The sequence below is a fragment of the Pyrus communis genome, chromosome 5 (genome assembly GCF_041283825.1).
Source record: "Pyrus communis isolate YQ-2024b chromosome 5, ASM4128382v1, whole genome shotgun sequence".
Taxonomy (NCBI): Eukaryota; Viridiplantae; Streptophyta; class Magnoliopsida; order Rosales; family Rosaceae; genus Pyrus; species Pyrus communis.
The window spans coordinates 7,737,798-7,756,312 of NC_142569.1; the positions used below are offsets into that span (position 1 = coordinate 7,737,798).

At 39.3% G+C, this 18,515-nt stretch overlaps 3 protein-coding genes across 3 annotated transcripts; 2 read left to right on the forward strand and 1 right to left on the reverse strand.

The window, feature by feature from the left end:
* The first annotated feature begins 510 nt into the window (after window positions 1–510).
* Window positions 511–5,021, forward strand: LOC137727145 (uncharacterized). Its single transcript, XM_068466084.2, has 2 exons — window positions 511–4,297; window positions 4,419–5,021. Exons 1-2 carry the CDS (start codon window positions 895–897, stop codon window positions 4,787–4,789), a joined length of 3,774 nt encoding a protein of 1,257 aa, XP_068322185.2. The 5' UTR covers window positions 511–894; the 3' UTR covers window positions 4,790–5,021.
* Window positions 5,022–5,343: 322 nt separating this feature from the next.
* LOC137726540 (uncharacterized) lies at window positions 5,344–7,658 on the reverse strand. The gene is made up of 3 exons (XM_068465471.2): window positions 7,491–7,658; window positions 7,211–7,348; window positions 5,344–5,623 (listed from the first exon to the last, which is right to left on the reverse strand). The coding sequence occupies exons 1-3, from the start codon at window positions 7,579–7,581 to the stop codon at window positions 5,607–5,609; spliced, it is 246 nt and encodes an 81-aa protein (XP_068321572.1). The 5' UTR covers window positions 7,582–7,658; the 3' UTR covers window positions 5,344–5,606.
* A 4,008-nt stretch (window positions 7,659–11,666) lies between these two features.
* On the forward strand, window positions 11,667–17,056 carry LOC137724669 (putative disease resistance protein RGA4). The gene is made up of 3 exons (XM_088693333.1): window positions 11,667–13,127; window positions 13,509–16,551; window positions 17,031–17,056. The coding sequence occupies exons 1-3, from the start codon at window positions 12,003–12,005 to the stop codon at window positions 17,054–17,056; spliced, it is 4,194 nt and encodes a 1,397-aa protein (XP_088549459.1). The 5' UTR covers window positions 11,667–12,002.
* Window positions 17,057–18,515: the final 1,459 nt, after the last annotated feature.

An 18,515-nucleotide genomic window follows, 5' to 3' on the forward strand; every position in this document is an offset into this window, starting at 1 on the left:
AAATCAACAAAATAGAATGTACCCATATAAGTTTTAAAAAATAGATTAGAGAAAAGATCGAATGAATTTTATATTAAAAAACTGGTACATTTTTCATATAACAAATTGGTATATTTAAGAATGGGTACATATAAAATTAAAAAATTAAAAAATTAATTTAATGAGTACAAACTTATTATAATTTTGTTTTTTATATTTTGGAAATGTTTGAATTGAAAATTAATAAGTAATTTAATAAGGGTGTGAGTATTAAAACTCTAAATCAATTTTTATTTTTTATTATAAAAATTATGTAATTTACATGTAATTTATTAATATATTAATGTTAAAGACCTTGATTAAAATCTAAAAATTAATAAGATCTTAACCAATAAACATTAAAAATTAAAAACCAGATACTAATTTTTCATATATAAATAATCTCTTGTTCTTTCTCTGACCTAGTTTGACCTTGTGAATTCTCAATCCAACTTTATCCCATTATTTAAGAACTTGTGTTGTTGTCACATTAATGGGAATTTGCAGTCTGCAGTTTCAGCACAGCTGACAAAGAACTTGTAGCCTCATTGATTCTCTCTCTCTCTCTCTCTCTTATCTCTTTCTCTCTCTCTATCTCACTAGATTTGCACTCGTTTTTAGGCAGCATCATAAACACACTCCTGCAAGAAAAAGAAAACCCAAGTTTCCGATGCATGCAATTACCGCCCAATTCAATCTTCCATGCATACCCTCGCATGCAAGCACTCAAAACCCAAGACCAACATTCAACCACCCAAAAATTTATCAGCACACCCACATTAAAGATGCAAGCTTTACACTTACGCATCAATGAAACAGTTGATTCCAACAAGTTCATAATCTAGTTTCGAGCTGCTCTGTTTTTGTCAAGAAAAAATGGCTTTGGTAACAGATGCAATTTTGCCACTTTTTCTAGCTCTGTTTCTGCATCTTTCATTAGGGCTTATGTCCTGTGAGGGAAAGCTCGACGGAAATACAACTTTGAGCGTTCTTTTGGAGGTGAAGAGGGCAATTGTGGAAGACCCAGAAAATGTTTTGCATGGATGGTCCGAAAGCGACCAAAATTTTTGTAAGTGGAGGGGTGTGACTTGTGGGTTTGACTCGGTGGACAACTCGGTCCAAGTGGTGGGGCTCAACCTTTCCGACTCGTCACTCGCCGGGTCGATATCTCCCTCTCTCGGTAGTTTGCAAAACCTGCTCCACCTTGATCTTTCTTCTAACGGCCTCTCGGGTCCCATCCCGCCAACCCTCACTAACCTCACGTCCTTGGAATCTTTGCTTCTCTTTTCGAACCAGCTCAATGGGCCCATTCCGACTCAGCTCGGCTCGCTGACGAGTCTCCGAGTCATGAGAATCGGCGACAATGGGCTCACTGGGTCCATTCCCGCCACTTTTGGCAATCTTGTCAATTTGGTCACGCTTGGTTTGGCCTCATGCAACCTCAACGGTCCAATACCTCCCCAACTCGGCCGACTCGGCCTACTGGAGAACTTAATCCTGCAGCTCAATCAGCTCGAGGGTCCGGTTCCGGCCGAGTTGGGGAACTGTTCCAGCCTCACTGTACTCACAGCTGCTAACAATACACTCAACGGAACAATCCCCGTGGAGCTCGGCAGTCTCAGCAACCTCGAGCTCCTGAATTTCGGCAACAACAGCCTCGCTGGCCAAATCCCAAGTCAACTCGGTGAACTGAGTCAACTCGAATACATGAATTTCATGGGGAACCAACTTGAAGGTCCAGTCCCAAATTCCATATCTCAACTGGCCAATCTTCAGAGTCTTGATTTATCCATGAACAAGCTCACAGGAGGAATTCCCGACGTATTCGGCACCATGTCTCAGCTGGCAACCTTAGTTTTATCAAACAACAATCTTTCCGGTGTCATACCAAGAAATCTATGTTCCAACACAACAAGTTTGGACCACCTGATGATTTCGGATTCCGGAATTTTTGGCGAAATCCCAGCAGAATTAGGCCAATGCCGATCAATGAAGCAGCTCGACTTGTCCAATAACTTGCTCAACGGGTCAATCCCAGACGAGATTTATGGACTGGTGGAGCTGACTGATCTGTTGCTCCACAACAACAGCTTGCTGGGTTCGATTTCTCCAATGATATCAAACCTCAGCAATCTGCAGTCACTTGTTCTGTACCACAATAACTTGGTGGGTCCTCTGCCGAACGAGATTGGAATGCTTGGGGAGCTTGAGATTCTGTATCTGTACGACAACCAGCTCTCCGGAGAAATCCCAATGGAGATTGGCAACTGTTCGAGCATGCAGATGATCGATTTTTTCGGAAACCGGTTTAGTGGGGAGATTCCGATTACCATTGGGAGGCTCAAAGATTTGAACTTCCTTCATATCAGGCAGAACGAGCTGGTGGGTGAGATTCCCGCCACATTGGGGAACTGTCACAAGCTGACTACTCTGGACTTGGCGGATAACCGTTTATCCGGCGGGATACCGATAACTTTCGGGTCCCTTCAGGCAATGGAGCAGTTCATGCTGTACAACAACTCGCTTGAAGGTAATCTTCCTGATACATTGGCTCATATGGCAAATTTGACTAGAGTGAATTTGTCGAGAAACAAGTTGAATGGGAGCATTGCTGCATTGTGTGGCTCGAGTTCGTTTCTTTCGTTTGATGTGACTGACAATGCATTTGATCATGAGATTCCTTCCCGGCTAGGAAATTCGAAATCTCTTGAAAGGTTGAGATTGGGGAAGAATCAGTTTACTGGTAAAATCCCACACGCATTGGGGAATATCAGCGAGCTATCACTGCTGGATGTGTCCGGAAATTCGCTCACTGGATCAATACCGGATGAGCTTTCATCCTGCAAGAAACTGTCCCACATTGACTTGAACGATAACCTTCTTTCGGGCACAGTTCCGCAGTGGTTTGGAGGTTTGCCTCAGTTAGGAGAGCTGAAGCTGTCCTCGAATCGCTTCACCGGGCCTCTTCCTAATGAATTGTTCAATTGTTCTAAACTGCTAGTGCTTTCTATGAGTGAGAATTCTCTCAATGGAACCCTCCCTGCTAGGATTGGTAACCTGGAATTGCTTAACGTCCTAAACCTCGACCACAACCAGTTTTCGGGGCCAGTTCCTCCGGCTATTGGGAAACTAGGCAAGCTGTATGAGCTTCAGCTCTCACAGAACAGATTTGATGGTGACATACCCTATGAGCTTGGACAACTCCAAAATCTTCAGAGCATTTTAGACCTCAGTCACAATAATTTGAGTGGTCAGATTCCAGCCTCTATTGGGTCACTGTCGAAACTTGAAGCCCTAGATCTATCTCACAACCAACTTGTTGGAGAAGTTCCTTCCCCGGTTGGTGGGATGATCAGCTTGGGAAAGCTTAATCTCTCTTACAACAACCTACAAGGAAAGTTGAGCAAGCAACTCTCGCACTGGCCAGCTGATGCCTTCGCAGGAAACTTTCATCTTTGTGGAAGCCCTCTTGGAAGCTGCATTGGCAGAAAGAAGCAGACAGGGCCTAGAGAATCGGTGGTGGTAGCCATTGCTGCCATATGTACTCTATCTGCAATTGCTCTGCTGATATTTGGAGCTGCTTCTCTCTTGAAACACAAGCAAGAAGCTTTTCGAAAAGCCAGTGACATGAACTGCCTGTACTCGACCAGTTCTTCCCATGCTCAGCGAAGACTGCTCTTCTCAAATGGTTCGGTCAAGCCGGATATCAAATGGAAAGACATCATGGACGCCACGAAGAATCTGAGCAACGAGTTTGTAATTGGCTCAGGAGGGTCGGGAGTAATTTACAAAGCTGAACTGCGCACAGGAGAAACTGTGGCAGTAAAAAAGATTTTGTATAAAGACGATCTTATGGCAAATAAAAGCTTCACGACGGAGATTAAGACACTTGGGAGGATAAGACACCGGCATCTGGTGAAGTTAATGGGGTACTGCAGCGACAAAGGAGCAGGCTCCAATCTGTTGATATACGAGTACATGGAGAATGGAAGCGTGTATGATTGGATACACCAACAACAAAGTAACAAGAAGAAGAGCCTTGATTGGGAAGCGAGGCTAAAGATTGCGGTTGGATTAGCTCAAGGAGTGGAGTATCTCCACCATGACTGTGTGCCAAAGATCATTCACAGGGACATTAAGTCGAGCAATGTCCTGCTAGATTCCAACATGGAAGCACATCTTGGGGATTTTGGCCTTGCCAAGACACTTAACGAGACTTATGAGTCCAACACAGAATCGAATACATGGTTCGCTGGATCCTACGGTTACATAGCACCAGGTACTAATCAGTTATGCTTTGAATACTCTTCTTTCTTGTTATTTTGGATACTGAATTTCGAGTTTGATTTGACATGGTTGTTCTATGCGATTGATTCTAACAACATTTCATATGATTCCAGAGTATGCTTATTCACTCAAGGCATCAGAAAAGAGTGATGTCTACAGCATGGGGATCGTGCTAATGGAGCTTGTTAGCGGGAGAATGCCGACAGATTCATCTTTCGGCGTGGACATAGACATGGTGAGATGGGTCGAGAGGCATATCGAAATGCAGGATTCTACTCGTGAAGAGTTGATGGACCCTGCACTGAAACCACTATTATCCGGAGAAGAAAATGCCGCATTCCAGGTTCTTGAAATTGCACTGCAGTGCACGAAAACCAGCCCAGCAGAGAGGCCTTCGTCACGACAGGCGTGTGATCAACTACTACATGTTTTGAATCATCGGAAGGTGGAGTTTGAGAAAAAGAATTTAGACTCTTATACATAAGTAATGAACCGCGTTTCAGAGGTTGACGAAAATTTGTTGTTAGTATAAATATTCCACCCTGTCCCGAAGATTAACTAGGATCAATTCTGTCACGTACTTATTCATTCTGTTTGGTTTGGGCTAGCAACCATAATGCAGCATTTTGTTGCTGGATGCTACTGATGCGAATCGGGTTTGTGAGAGTTTATGTTATCATCTATGAATCAATCGTAGTATCTGAGTTCGAATTGAATCCCCCATTTGGGCAGGGCAGCGTACCCGCCCCTGTGCACAAGGCTTGATTTCGTAAATTAGAGTAGTTTAAAATATAACATTGTCAAGACGGAAAGCGAATGCTTATGGATCTAGTAACTTTTCATCAGAGTAGACAGATCAGAACCAAAAACCTAGAAACAAAGAGAAGAGTTGGTCCAACTGTTTCTAAAAGCTCTAACTAACACGCGTACATTTTTAAGCTACGCAGATTGGTTCAGGTTCGTGCGTGATCAAACCACTTCACAAAAACAAATATGCCAAACCACTTTACAAACGAGGAGGAAAACTCTTGCAACCAATTTGAAGAATCTTCGTCGCAAAAGACGGAGCGTATTATTAAAGAACAAGACACGCCGTTCAGCTTTCATATAGCTTTGCAATATGAAAGTATTTCAAAGCTTATGCATCACAAAAAGATGAGAAAATTGGGAAAGCATTTACAGCAGCCTTGCAAACATATCAACATTAATTTAAAAACAAAGAGTGCCTAAAACTTTAAGGCCGAACCGTCTCTTAGAACATGGATCCCGTATGAAAATGCCTCAACAAACTCAGACGCGAACTAATCATCATCTTCATCTGCAATGAAGAAGAAACATTAAGCCAGGAAAGAAAAGGAGTTGGATACATTTTCTGAGATTAAATCACAAAAACTATATATGTTCGCTTTACTTCCTGAATTGAATTCATTCACAAATAAAAGTAAGGAAATAAAAAGTGCTCCACAAAATATAAGTAGGCAATAAGTTACAGCCCTTGGCATCTCCTAATACAGTTTTACTTCTCAAAGAGAAAACAAACATAATCCACAACCAATCATGACTTGGTAAGAGAAAAACACTTTCCATTGCAAGGGTACTTCCAGATGTTGTAATGTACTCTTGATTCCTAAAGTAACAAATCAGTAATCATTGAGGCGGATTTTGCAAGTTGGGAAGCAGAGATATATAATTCACAACTTTTGGCCTATGGTATACTAAAAATCATACATGATGAATAGGAATCTGAAAGATAAAACGTGTGGAACAACGTGGAGTAACATCCCCATCATTTCATGGGTACAGTGTTTGAGAACTTTTTGTAGGAACCTCCCCAAATTCTTTTGCAGGAAAACAAAGGGATGAAGGGGTTTGAAACACAGGTAGCAAATCTGTTTATCCAAGACCCAAAACAGCTTATTGTACATATCATTCAACCATAGTCTAGGCAAACAAAACAAAGCTTAAACCTGAATCCGAGTCATTAGCACGAGAAGATGAACCTCCTAATAATCCCAAGCACCACTTCATCCTCTCGTAAAAGTTTATTTTTGCCCATCAGTTATTAACTTGAGGAAAAACAGCAGAAGTAGTATGCATAGTAACCTTTTTAAGTCATAACTGTTTTGTAATTTATGGGTAATGCACAGATCAACGAATTAAAAAAGTATTCCTGACAAGATTCCAAATCCACAATCAGTTTGATGAAAAAAAACAACCCCAACGTTTCAGCTCATTATATAAGATAAAAAAATTAAGACAAAATGCAACAATAAGACGGCCAAAAAATGCAAGTAGGCAAACTATTTAGGGTGTAAGAGCACATGCATGAATTTTTTAATCTTTGCCTTTCAACCATATAATAAGACACAGGATGGATTAGGGTGCCATATTGAAAGGAAGAAAAAAATGACTCTTTTCAATCCATATTCAGTAAGATTATCTAGTAGGCTGATAGGCCAATACGACCTTGGCATGACGTTCAGAGCTCAGATGGCCCTATATCAGGAAGACCGGGATTTCCTGGTTAGGAAAATCGAAACTGTCTTCTTAATTCACATTTCTATAAAGGTCGCACATTAATGAAGCAAATTTGAGAGAGTGACAAATGGTTATTTCCTACAGAATTTCACCTAAAATGTTTCAATTCAGCATTTCCACAATATCCAAACCACACTTGCAAGCAAATACGATCTGAAAACAGTATTCTGATCCGTCATAACACTCAAACGAGACATGGGGTTCTGATATTTCGGAAATCATCTGAAAAATGAACTTATCAAAACCAAGCTCAAAGATTGAGACGCCAAAACACAAATGGGATTGTTGGGTTGTCGAAAGATACAATTTTGAATCATGAGAAATTGAGAAATGAATCGAATTTTGATATTGGGTTGGAAATATATACCTATGTAACGGCGTTCGTTGGCGGCCTTGGCCTTGTCGAGCATTTTATCGAGGTCCTCTTTGAGCTGTTCGTCCCATTTGACGAGCTGGTTAACGAATACTGCGCCCAATCCCATGCCCAGAATGTGCTCCCAAGGATCTGAATCGGATCATTGGACAAATTGGGGGTTAGTGTTCATGAGTCAATTCAATCACCCGAGAAATGATTAGTGATTAAAGGGGAGAGAGAGAGAGAGAGAGAGAGAGAGAGAGAGAGAGAGAAAGAAAGAGATGAAATTTACGGCGCATGTAAGGGAGCTTGCGGAGGGCGTTGGAGTACATCTGGGTGCCCAACCCCAATAGAGCTCCCACCATCGTTGAAGTTATCGGCATCTTCAAACCTTTTCTTTCACTCCGGACTGCCTGCTTCTCTACCCGTGTGACAAGCTAAAATATGTGAATATGAAATTGGGGAATTTTTTCAATTGACACCTGACCTCTTTACCAAATTGCAATTGTGTCACCTCAAAATAATAAAAAAAAAACCCATCGACTAACTGGGTTTTTTTTTCCATTTTTTAACGGACGATATAATGGAGCTTGGGGAAGACGCTCAGAAGATTTGGCTAACAAAAGTTTAAAACAATATCATTAGATTATAGTAGTAAGTGAAATTGATTGAGTTAAATGTAGGTGGCATTTCACAACTTATTGGTAAATTTAGGTGATATATTGCTTCATTTTTTTCTTTTCAAGTGTCAAGTGGCAATTGAAATAAAAAAAAAAGATAATACTAAGGATATTAAATTTTAAACTTAAATTTGCAAACTAAATAATGTGTCATCAATAGAAAATAAGTACGTTAAGCAACACTTAAATAGTAATCTAATCATTAACAACCACATCATTTAGTTTACAAAATGAGAAATGTTAAGGAGACCCTCTCAAGGTGGGACTCTCTATGGACTATCTACCACATCACACTTTAACATCAATTCTCATGTCAAGATTATAAAATATTGTGTAAAAAACATGAGGTGACAAAAAGTCCATGGAGAGCCCCACTTTTTAGAGAGTCTACTTAGCACTTTTCTTACAAAATTTAGTTAGAAATTTAGTTTCCCTAGTATTAAATGTGACTACAGTACTTATATGTTTTAATATGATGATTGTACTAAATACAATATTCGTATGAATAATATTTGACCGTCATATGGTAATTGTATTAAACATATATAAGTATTGTAATCAGTCGCAAAATTCAGGCGACATTTTGAGAGTTAAATTCAATTTAGGACCTTGAGTTTTTCACCAAATAACATGTTACCCCTTCCAATTTGGATACTTTATACTCTTATCACGTAAACTTTTTTGTGCAATGATATTTATTTATACTAAGGGACAAGAATAAACATAAAAAATTACAAGAACACAAAGATGTATCATGGTTCACTATGAAATGGGGCTACATCCATGTTGGTGTAGTCTTCAGTTTCCACTATGTCAACGTAACAAATTATAAGGAGGCTTGTGCCTTTGAGAGAATAAAGTGACTCAAGTTTAGACTGAGAGGCCCCCTTCTAATATGAGGGAGAAGGATCTCTTTTAGGGTGTGATCTTTACACACCACCTTTTACTTCTCACACAACCTTCTAATTTTCGGTTGCCGAATCGATTGAATTGAAGAAAATCAAAGGACATAAATTTACAAAGAGTGTGTAGATAGCATAACCCTCTCTTTTATAGGATTTGGTTTCTCTCCCCTTTACAGAATCGGTACATGGTGCTCAACATGAGGCCATGCTCGACTAAAAGTAATGCACGTTGAAAGCCTGCTGGACTAACTCGCGACAAGGTGGTTACTTGGTTGGAGGCTATGCTTGTTGCAAGGCGACTTGACTAGTGTTGTTGCTCGTTGCAAGTATACGCTTGACGTGACTGTGAATATGATTGATTCTCCACATGAGGCGGGTTCGCATGTTGGGTCTATGCGTTGAGTTCATGAGTTAGGTCTTTGAGTTAGGTCCACACTTAGCTCTTTGAGTTGAATCCAAAAAATGAGTCTGTGAGTCGAGGTTCGAGCTCGGATGTCGAAGCTTGTGGGTGTCCAAACTCATAACAACAAGAGAGAATGTGGCATGCTTGAAGTAAAAGTCATGCCGATCCTAGTAAGATAATTTAAAATATGTGGAACTTTAAAAGATAGGGTTCTTATTTTCTTGATAAGCCCCAGCTAAAAGGCAAATAGAGGCGTGGCTGACAATGAAGTGATAAACAATATAAGGTCATCTTCAACCGAAAGAGGACCAGATGGCTCGTTTTACCCCTATAGCCCTTCAAGAAATTAATATTTTAATGAATAGTGACGGTCATATTTCTTATCATTTCCAATCAAGGGGCCAAAGGGTCATAAGCCAAACATAGCCATGTGACAAAAAATCATCTCCAATCGAGGGGGCCAGAAGACCATAAGCCAAACATAATTTATTATTTAAATTGAAAGACAACAACAACTTAAATTTAAACTCTATAATCATCATCATCATCATCTGCCATTGTAGTATTATAGTCGGATGTAAACAACTCCCGTCGGACCATAATTTCCCTCTTTTTCCTATCAAAATAGGTCTTACTCGTTGGAGTGTAATCCGAAGTGTTCCTTTGCATATTCTTATCATTCATCTCTTCTTGTATTTGTTTAGCCCGTTCTTCGTGCCTACAGTTCCTTTCTTCCACGACAATGGCATTTTGCTCCGCCATTAATCACAATGAGGCCACCATTTCATGTTGAAAGGCATAATCATCCTTTGTCTTGCCCTTTTCCTTCAATTTTTGGGTCTTGTTTCGTCCCATAGCCCTAGGTATGGAACTTTCACTTGAAGACGGATTTTCTACCCTTGTTTCTTGAATGGTAGGGGATCCATGTTCATCCCCAACTACATTTGAGGATGCATTTCCGAACACCAACGTAGGAACAACTCTTTCTTGAGGTGGATCTTCAAATAACACCCACCCTTTATAAATTTCCCAACAACCGTGATGATTAAAGGGTTTTGAGTTGCCCTCCATATACAATTCCTCCGCTTGGCGTACCTAGAAAATATAATTACAAAAATTAGAGGAAATTAAATGTAATATAATTAAATATTTAAAATAACTTGTGAAAACACTTACTTCGTCGTACTAATTGGCTCCACTTTCATGTCTGCTTCCTACCTTTACCATTGCTTGATGCCATTTATTCAAACTTGGATGAAGATATTTTTTCCATCTTGAAGAACAACTCTCGTGGTTTCGGGAATTCGGTGGAGTGGTGTCTTCGTAGAACTCATAATACTTTTTGGATGTACAAGTCCAAACACCTTCACTTGTTTGAGAATTCCCCCTCACACTATCTTCAGAGACCCATCTATAAGCCCTACAAAGAGCTTCATCTTCTTTTCGGGTCCAAGCCCTACCTTTCATTGCAAATTCGGTTATTTGAAAATTATTGAAAAATTTAAAGCAAAGATTATTGAAAGAGGTAAGAGAATAGGGTGTGAAGAATTGAAATAGAATGAAGTAAGATAGTATGAAATGGTGAAAATTATGTGAGAAATGGTGTAGAAATGACTTAGGTATTTAAAGGGCAAAAATGGGATTTTCTTTTTTTTTTTTTTAAATTTTGTCCCAAAAAAAAAAAAAAAACATTCAAATCCAACGATCACCCGGCGTTAGCATGATGCCAGGTAGCCATTGGATTCAAATGCTTGGGCCGGCCCAGGGCTAGTTGGCTGGTTAGATTGGGCCAGCCGGTTGCCATAATTTGGTATTTTTGAACCGGTGGGGCCCACGAGTCATTTGGCCTAGTCTTTGGTTGGAGATGGCCTAAGAGAGGGAGGACTAGGCTTGTTAGTCGTCCAGCCAAGAGAGAAAAAAGTAGAAAAATATTAAAATGCTAATTTTTTTCCACCATTGGATTAAATCCGATGGTGGTTGACCAACATTTTTCTTGGTCTCTGTGGAGTAAACGAGAGTATAATTCTCTCTCATCCTATTATCAATTCCTTCCATTCCTTCCTCTCTCACTTTAATTTTTGTCTTTTTCTCTATGTAGAAAATTTAAAACAAAATATTAACGTGACTTAATCATAATCTATAAAAATAGAAAAGAAAGAGAGAATAGGAGAAAATGGAGTACCGGATTGGACAATTACCAAGTACTTTCCTGGATAAGTGCTTTTGCAAATTGCAATTGTTAAAGGAGAGATTATATTCACACATCCCAAATTACTTCTCCCACACATTTTTATTTTTTTAATATGTTTCTATCAATGGCTAGTGGTGTGTAGAAAATATTAAAAAATTAAAAAGATATGAGATAAGTAATTTGAGGTGAGCAATGCAAGTCAAACCTACCATCACTACGTACTGAAAAAAAATAATAATAATAATAAATAAATAAACCTACCACCACTACTTGGAGGCTGTGGGTAGCCCTACAATTACCAGGTACTTTCCTGGATAAGTGCTTTTGCAAATTGCAATTATTAAAGTTGTGAAGCAAGGCAACATTGTCAAACCTACCACCATACTGAAAAAATAAAATAAATAAATAAACCTACCAGAGGCTGTGGGTAGCCCTACTAGTACTGGGTGCTAGTTTGGTAGTTCCTGTCTTCTGTATTTGCAACCGGTCATCATCTCCTTCTAAGTTCTAGCTACTAAGAAAGTACAGTACTGTGCCTGTGCGTCTTCTGTCTTGTACTATTTTTCTTAATAATAACAATTAACTTTCTGCTTGTTTATTTGTATAGTTACATAAGAAAATTACGATGGCGGTCGCATCTCTGCTCACTTTTGCGGCCAAGGGAATACTGGAGAAGGTGGCTTCGCTTGCTGCTCAAGAAATCAGTCTTGCCTGGGGTTTCAAAACAGAACTAAAGAAGCTCAGTGAATCCTTATCCGTTCTTCAAGATTTTTTAGGCGACGCTGCCGAGCAAGCGCAAGCTCGGGGCAAGGCAGTGGAAGTTTGGGTGAAGAAACTTAAGGACATAGCCCATGACGCCGATGATGTCTTGGACGAAATCAACTACGAAAATCTCCGGAGTCAAGTGGAACTGCGAAACAATATGAAGAAAAAGGTAATGAGTTTTCTTTCTTCATCCAATCCCACTTTATTTCGTCGAAAAATGGCTTGCAAAATTAAGAAAATCAACACTTCTCTGGCGGATCTTAAGAATGAGGCATCTTTCCTTGGATTAGTTGCAAAAACAATAGATGCAACTGCTCCGGAAATTAGATGGGATAGAGAAACCAACTCACTCGTTGCGGCAGATGAAGTCATAGTCGGAAGGGAGAAGGTTGTGTCAAGTATAATTGCAACCTTGACAAACTCGGACGTCAATCAAGAAAATCTTTCGGTTATGGCCATCGTGGGGATGCCAGGCCTAGGAAAGACAACTTTGGCCAAGTTAGTATACAATGATAATTCTATAAACAGGTTTTTCGCCGAAAAGATGTGGGTGTGTGTATCTAACACTTTTGATGCCAATTCCATTTTAAGTCGGATCTTAGAATTACTTGACCCAACAAAGGTTGGAATACAAAGTCAAGAGGCCTTGCTTAAAAACCTTCAAAAGGAGTTGAAAGATAAAAGATACTTACTTGTTCTCGATGATGTTTGGAACGAAGATCCTCAAAAATGGAAAATGTTGATAAGTTGTTTGTCAATGCTTGATTCTGCTCGAGGAAGCAAAATTATTGTCACCACCCGCAGTGCCAAAGTTGCATCAATAACAGAAACACTTCCGCGACATAATATGGGAATTTTGTCAGTGGATGATTGTTGGTCCATATTGAAAGCCTTTTCAGATAACAATGCTCCTTTAGCTCAAGATTTAGAGAAAATTGGGAAGCAGATTGCTGAACGTTGTGCTGGTCTACCACTGGTAGCAAAGGTACATCCTATCATACTGATTATACTTTAAATTTAATTATATATGCTTCTATTGATTAGTTTTAGATTATAACCCACCCACAAGTTGCTAGGGTGTGCAAAATCCGAACCACACCAACTAATCCAATCCAGTAGAGTTTATATTAATTGTGTACTTTTTTATTTTCAGTTTTGACAGTGACAAACTTAGCATGTATACTTATCATCTGAACCTCAACTTTATGTGTAATTTTGTGAAAATAATTAACAGAATTAAAAAAAAAAAAAATCCCTCACAAAGAATGCTGTAATCAACTTGAATCAAATTGCTCAAAGTTTTTTAGTTGTTGTTAAAAACTTTACCCTGTACATGATTTGATAGGAATTCTTATTCATGTAACAGGTTTTGGGAGGTCTGCTGCGATCTAAACGCAGTATTGCTGAATGGTTGTCAATTAAAGAAAGTAGAATATGGGACTTGCCAGAAGGAGAAGATAAAATCATTTCAGTCTTGAGGTTGAGCTTTGATAATCTGAAATCGCCTTCTTTGAAACAATGTTTTGCGTATTCCTCAATGTTCATGAAAGACTTTGAAATTGAAAGAGATAACTTGATTCAACTTTGGATGGCTCAAGGATTACTCCACCCTTCTTCTGACAAAAGTAATCTAGAAATGGAGGCTATTGGTGATGAATATTTTGATACTCTATTACAGAGCTCCTTGTTTAAAGATGCTACACATGATGGCTATGGCATTGTTACCAAATGCAAGATGCATGATCTAGTGCATGATCTTACAGAACTGGTATCCAAATCAGAAATCTTGACACAAGACTTCCAAGAAAGAAATGATACAACTGAGATTCGACATGTAGCTCGGGTTTCATCTTCCATACTAGAAAGAATTCCAGGGAGAAATCTTGAGAGGTTGCGATCGGTATTTCCTTATGGCAAAGTCGCTAGTAATATCTTGCCAAGGTTTAAAGCCTTACGTTTGTTAAATTTAGCCAAGGCAAAAATTAAGGAGATTCCAAGTTCAATTGGCAAGCTGAAACACTTGAGGTATCTGGACGTTTCTGGAACTAGTCTCAAAGCACTCCCCAAATCTATACACAAACTCTATAACCTACAGACCCTAAGAGCAATGCGATGTTATTCTCTTAATGAATTTCCAGAAGAAGTGAACAATTTGATCAGCTTGAGACATGTTTATTTTGATAAGAGTATGAAGTTTCCTCTTGGGGTGGGGCAATGGACTCACCTCCGGACACTGCCTCACTTTTCTGTGGGAAAGGAAAGAGGTTGTGGAATTGAGGAGTTGGCTAGCTTGAACCAGTTGAAGGGTGAATTAACTCTCTACAATCTAGAACACGTACGTGATAGAGATAAAGCAAGGAAAGCTAAATTGGAGGATAAGAAAAACCTATGCCATTTGAGATTTGTATGGACAGAAGATATGTCAACAACCAACAACAATGATGAGGATGTACTAGAAGGCCTCCAACCACATTCCGAGTTCGAAGGCCTCGTGATTGAACATTTCAGGGGTGCTAAATTTCCGTCTTGGATGATGAGTAGGTCGTTACCGCTCAATAATTTGAAGAAGATTCATTTGCGCAGGTGCAACAAATGTGAAGGAGTACCAACACTCGGTCATCTACCTAATCTTCAACACCTTCGGATTGATAGAATGGCTGAGCTAAAATGTATCGGAGCTGACTTTTATGGTTACAATCTTGTTTACAATGCAACAAGGTCACGTAAAGAGACGACAACTTTGTTTCCAGCACTGAAACAATTATCCATTAGTGAGTGCAGGGAGCTTATTGAATGGATGGAAGCACCAAAATTGTCAACTGAAGTGTTTCCTTGCCTTGAGGAGCTCCATATCTTGAATTGTCCCAAATTGAGAAATGCTCCCAGTCATTTTCCATTGCTCAAGGACTTGTGGATATCTTCTTGTGACGATGTCCAGCCATTAAAAAATATAACCAGCAGACTAACAAGTCTGACTTCCCTCACGATTGATCTTAATAAGAAGATTACTAGTCTGCCAAAAGGGATGTTGGAGAGCAACAAAAATCTCACATCTGTTGAGATATTAAGTTGTGAGAAGTTGACTTGTATTGCTCCCAATGTACTTGGATGTTGCACATCCCTCCAGAAGCTGCATGTCTATGATTGTAAAAAGCTGAGGCGTTTACCTGATGGGATAGACACACTGCCTTTGCTTGAGAAGATGACAATAAGAGAATGCCCTCGCCTAGAGTTCATCCCAATGACACACGGCATGGTTTCTCTCCGCAAACTGCATATTGATTCTTGCGGTGGACTGTCAGGCCTACCAAGTGGGCTAGAATACTGTACATCTCTTCAAGCATTGAGCATAATGGGTTGCGGTAATCTATCAGTCATTCCAGTCACACACGACCTTTCTTCTCTCCGCACATTGAAGATTGGAGATTGTGAAGGATTATCATGCCTACCAAGCGGACTCGAGCATTTCTCCTCTCTACAAGAATTGTCTGTGTGGAATTGTCCAATTGTAACATCAATTCCAATTTCCAACGGCACGCCCTTGACCTCCTTGCAGGTATTGGAAATTGAAAATTGTATGGAATTATCAAGCTTCCCGGCCCTAGAATATTGTCCTTCTCTTTTGAAATTGATGATAAGGAACTGCCCAAAGTTAGCATTCATAAGTGCCTTATCACTTACGAATCCACTACCAAGTAGCAGATCAGAAAACTTCACTAGTACGAGCCTTGACAGTCTTGAGTATTTGTCTATAAGGAGTTGTAGTAATCTGCATTCAATTCCAGATTTAGACAGCTTCACTTCTCTCCGTCAACTGTGGATTCATAACTGTGAAAGATTAGAGATTCGGGTTACTTCACTATGTGTCTCTCTTGAGGAGTTGAAATTAACCAGTTTGCCTAAGCTAGAGAGTATACCAAGTTTAGACAACCTCACATCTCTCTGTATGGTGGCCATTTATGGTTGTCGGAATTTGAAAATTTTCCCAAGGGGGCTTCACTGCCTCACTCGTTTGAAGACTTTGACAATTGGTGGGTTCTCGGAGGAGCTTGATTGCTTCCCTGACTTTCCAATTCTTTCGCGACTTAAAAGATTAACATTGCGTGGGTGGCCTAAGCTCAAGTCTCTGCCTCAACAAATTCAACACTTCACTTCTTTGACGCATTTGTGTATAATGTCTTTTGATGGAGTGGAGGCCCTGCCAGACTGGTTGGGTAACCTTACATATCTGTGGCAGCTGGAGATTGTGAACTGCAAGAATTTGATGTATTTACCTACCGTCAAAGCTATGCAACGCCTTACCAACTTACTAAATCTGGAAATTCGTTGTTGCCCCTTTCTTGGAGAAAGGTGCACTGCAGAGACAGGCTCGGAATGGCATAAGGTTTCTCACATTCTTACTTTCAGAGGTACATTATTTTTTATCTCCGTGAAATAATGGTTTTCATTTTTCAATTCAGTTGACTACAATTTTTTAAAATGAGTAAAAGTGGTTTATCCTTACCTTTATGTTTTACTGATCATCGAGCAAACATGTTTTTCCAGTCCGGGATTTTCTGAGTCGTGCAGAGTGTTGAAGCTATGCGACGCCTTAACGTAGTATGGCAGCCGTGTGCCCAGAAAGAAATTAACTCAGTTGGATAACGATAGTCATGGTCTTCACTGCACATTTGAAGAGGAAGATCGATGTTCCTAGTTATAACAACCTAAGAGTTTCAAAAGTTTCACATTGTGAGTATAAGCATTATAAGTTCAGCTCCAAGTTTTATACGTACTATTATTTGAACCGTAGAATTTCTTGTGTGTATATAATTGCTAAGCCCTGTGTTTGACCACAGGAAGAATAGGGATTAATTCAAGTGAAAACTGATAAACTTGATATTGGTAGGCTCTGGTCCTTTTAAGGAAGAATAGGGATTAATTCATGTTGTACACGAGAAAATGATGATAAGGTCCATGTCAAACTCATTCATTTGTTTTTTGCTAGGGTTTAGGGTGGCTCTGGTCCATTTAATTAAACTGATTTATAATAGCATCTCCAAAGTAATCAAGGGTTTCAAGTGTTAAGGGTATAAGATTCAATGGTTAATAGAATGCCTAGTGTCATTAGATTAGTGAATAAGAGTGAGTTAGTACTGTACTGATGATGTATACAAAAGGCAACAGAGCCATTCTGTTGTAATCACTTTTTTTCTTCTGTCTTAATGAAATCAGTCATTCATATTCTTCTCGGTGGCTAGTTCTTGTGTTTCTACTTGCTTAACACAAGGCTCCGAAAGACATACAGTTTATCATGTATATGTGATTTAACACGGATCCTTGAAGGTGTACTCATCCAGTTTCGTTCTTTCTTGTTTTATATAAGTTGGACCAAGTTTATTCATTTCACTTATAATGTAAAAGTACGAACTGTTGAATAAGTTGATGTCATGGAATTAAGCATTTGCAAAAGTTAAGGTAAATGATATCTTAGGGACCAAATATGTGGGAGTATTCATGAGTGTACTATTTTGATCCCAAATAATAATGTTCCTCAGTGACAGTATTCACATTATGGTATATTGTTTTGTAATCTTAGAGAACTGATACGTGAATGGTAGTATTATTTTTTCTTGGGTTCTGCACCTTTTAGTTAGCTGTTGAAGTTCTTTAGTTAAGATAGCTTAGTGATCACATTTACTAAGTAATTGCAGTAAAGTAAAAGAGTCTCGATCTCACTCATGTAAGAGAACGTTGGAATTCATATGAATTCATCACATTTGAATTCATTTGAGTTTATCGAGACTAGGACAGCTAGCAATCTTAGAAGTAAGCTATACATAAAGGTGAACTTCTTAGGGTCTGTATCCGGATAAACCTAAAACATATTGGAGGGAAAATGAAGTAAGCCACATGTTAAATAAGCCATAAGGCAGTTGGTTTAATTAAGAAATCGATGGTACGTAACTGCCATGTTGATGGGACAGGCGGTTACCAATATTAGAGGAGTGGATTGGTCCCTCTTCTCGGTACACAACCATTGTTCATTCGAGAGAGACTGCCCCATCGAGAATCTTGAGCATTTTGCTGTGTGTACAAGGGAAGGGAAGACACCGCTATCGTTAGAGTTATGACTGCAAGTTCAGGTTTGTATGCATGATCATATTCTTGTTAGGGTTTTATTACTAGCTGCATTTATTGCAGTTAGCATTAGGGATTGATATTGGCACAAACTGATTAAGCATATGAGTGAGCAACTTTCAAATTTCAGTGCATTTAAGCAAAATGAAGAAGAAATGGATCACAAAAAATTAAAGAGAATTCACCACATGAGCAGGTGTGTAAAGGAATTTGTAAATGACTGCTTCCAAGTGACTGCAAATTCCTTTTTTTT